General features: G+C 50.7%; 1 protein-coding gene across 1 annotated transcript; it reads left to right on the forward strand.

Annotated features, from left to right (window-relative positions):
• The first annotated feature begins 449 nt into the window (after positions 1–449).
• On the forward strand, positions 450–2,067 carry LOC148582004 (uncharacterized). Its single transcript, XM_088494929.1, has 2 exons — positions 450–904; positions 1,242–2,067. Exons 1-2 carry the CDS (start codon positions 450–452, stop codon positions 2,065–2,067), a joined length of 1,281 nt encoding a protein of 426 aa, XP_088351055.1.
• Positions 2,068–2,690: the final 623 nt, after the last annotated feature.

A 2,690-nucleotide genomic window follows, 5' to 3' on the forward strand; every position in this document is an offset into this window, starting at 1 on the left:
AGGAAAACGAACACGTCGTCGCAGAACCACGGCACCCCGAAAACACGGGGGACAAAGGAGCACAAATAATCCAAGATCTTTGCCTTCGAGTCCAGGAACTCGAAGGCAGAGTGGCCACCAAGGAAAGGCACAACGCTGAAAACGGAAGCCACGCAACCTCTAGATCAAAATATCGTCGCGGCCGATCGCCAACCCAACAACACGATGGGAGAGGCGATCACAGCACCTCGCGCGGCCCCAGGCGTGAAAAGTCGCCAGAACGGCGACACAGTAAAAGGTACAATCGCAGCGCTTCCCAAGATCTAAGTCATCAACATGACTCAGACGAAGACCGACGACACCGTGAAACCAAGCGCACGAGAAACGACCACACGATAATGGGAGCTACTCCCTTCACGGAGAGGATCTTAAAAGCAAAACTCCCCAAATGATTTGATAAACCCACGAACATGAAGTATGACGGAACCAAAGACCCCCAAGAACACCTAACGGCCTTCAAGGCCAGGATGAACCTAGAAGGAGCGGCCGACGCAGTCCGATGCAGAGCTTTCCCGGTAACCCTAGCAGGACCGGTAATCAAATGGTTCAATGCCCTCCCTAACGGATCCATAACCAGTTTCCACGACATTTCGCGAAAGTTCATGGCCCAATTTACAACCAGAATCACCAAAGCTAAACACCCCATCAGCCTGCTAGGGGTCACACAGAAACAGGACGAATCCACACGGAAATACCTCAACCGCTTCAATGATGAATGCCTAACAGTAGACGGACTCACAGATTCCGTCGCAAGCCTCTGTTTAACCAACGGGCTCATGAACGAAGATTTCCGCAAGTACCTTACCACCAAACCAGTGTGGACCATGCACGAGATCCAGAACGTTGCCAGAGAAAATCCAGAACGGTAATCCAGGAGGTCAGTTAAGTCGTCGCTGCCAACAAACGGCAACACAGCAACACCCAACACGGAAACCCGACATCCCGGCATAACCCAATATCCCGAGAAAATCAGAGGGACCAGACCAAACAAACAAACACAAACCGACCACCCAGAATTGGCAAATTCTCAAATTACACACCCCTGACAGCCCCAATTACCGAGATATACCACCAAATAGCAGATCGAGGTATTATCCCAAAAGCTTGGCAACTCAAAGAAAGAACGGGCGGCAACAAAATCCTTTATTGCGACTACCACCGAGGTTACGGGCACAGGACACAAGACTGTTTCGACCTTAAAGACTCCCTCGAACAAGCCATAAGAGACGGCAAGCTCCCAGAGTTCGCCAAAATCATCAGAGAACCAAAACGCACGGAAAGAGACAGGTCACCAGAAAGAGAAGGACGCAACCCGAGAACACAAAAACAACCCCCAGGGAAAGCCCAGAAGACGACTCGACCATAATAGTAAACGTTATCACAGGCAAAGACGTATCAGGCAAGTCAAAATCAACACTAAAGAAGGACCTCAAAGTCCTGGCCATCAGAAACCAAGCCCCAACTACCACCGCCGACAAAACGATAACCTTTCTACCTGAGGACTGCCAGCACGGTACCTCGGCCGAAGACACACCTTTTGTCATCTCGGCGAGAATCGGAATAGGACTAGTCCGAAGAATACTGGTGGACACCGGCGCAGACTCCAACATCCTCTTTCGAGGAGCCTTCGACAAGCTCAGGCTCCGCAACGACAATCTCCAAACACACCGCAACGGCGTCACGGGACTCGGAGACAACTTCCTCAAACCAGACGGTTCCATCACCCTCCCCCTCCCCATAGGGACAAGCAACCAAAGGAAGACAATCCTATCCGAATTTGTGGTTCTAAACGACTCCACCGCCTACAACGTCATCCTCGGAAGAAAAACAATCAATGACTTCTCTGCCATCATATTTACCAAATACCTCCTTATGAAATTCATAACGGAAGACGGCTCCATCGGTACTATCCACGGAGACCGGGAAGTCACAGCAGAATGTGACAACACCAGCCTAGCTTTACGGAAGAAGTCTCGCGACGCGGCCGGAATATTCCTAGCCAACCTGGACGCCCGGCAAGACGGCTAGCTTAGGCCAGAACCAGAAGGCGACATGGAAAAACTACAATTAGGGCAAACCAAAGACGAATACACTTTGATCAACAGGAACCTCCCGTACGACCTCAAAGAGGATCTTTCCCAATTCCTGAAACAAAACAGAGACTTGTTTGCTTTCACACCAGCCGACATGCCCGGAATAGACTCCGACCTAATATCCCACAGGCTAGCCGTAGACCCCAAAGCCAAGCCCGTGGCACAAAGAAGACGAAAAGTTTTCCCAGACCGAGCAGCCGAGGTCAAAAGAAAAGTAAAAGCCCTACTCGAAGCAAACTTCATCAGGGAACTACCCTACACGACGTGGTTGGCAAACGTCGTACTAGTAAAGAAGTCCAATGGGAAATGGCAAATGTGCGTCGATTACACGGACCTCAACAAAGCCTGTCCAAAAGACGCCTTACCCCTGCCAAACATCGATGGATTGGTAGACGCCGCATCCGGCCATCGATACCTCAGCTTTATGGACGCATGCTTCGGCTATAATCAAATACCTATGCACCAACCTGATGAGGAAAAAACAGCATTCATCACTCCCGACGGGACGTACTACTACACAGTCATGCCCTTCGGCCTGAAGAACGCCGGAGCCACCTA

Source organism: Arachis ipaensis, chromosome B10 (assembly GCF_059453495.1).
Source record: "Arachis ipaensis isolate K30076 ecotype BB chromosome B10, ASM5945349v1, whole genome shotgun sequence".
In the NCBI taxonomy this organism is placed as follows: Eukaryota; Viridiplantae; Streptophyta; class Magnoliopsida; order Fabales; family Fabaceae; genus Arachis; species Arachis ipaensis.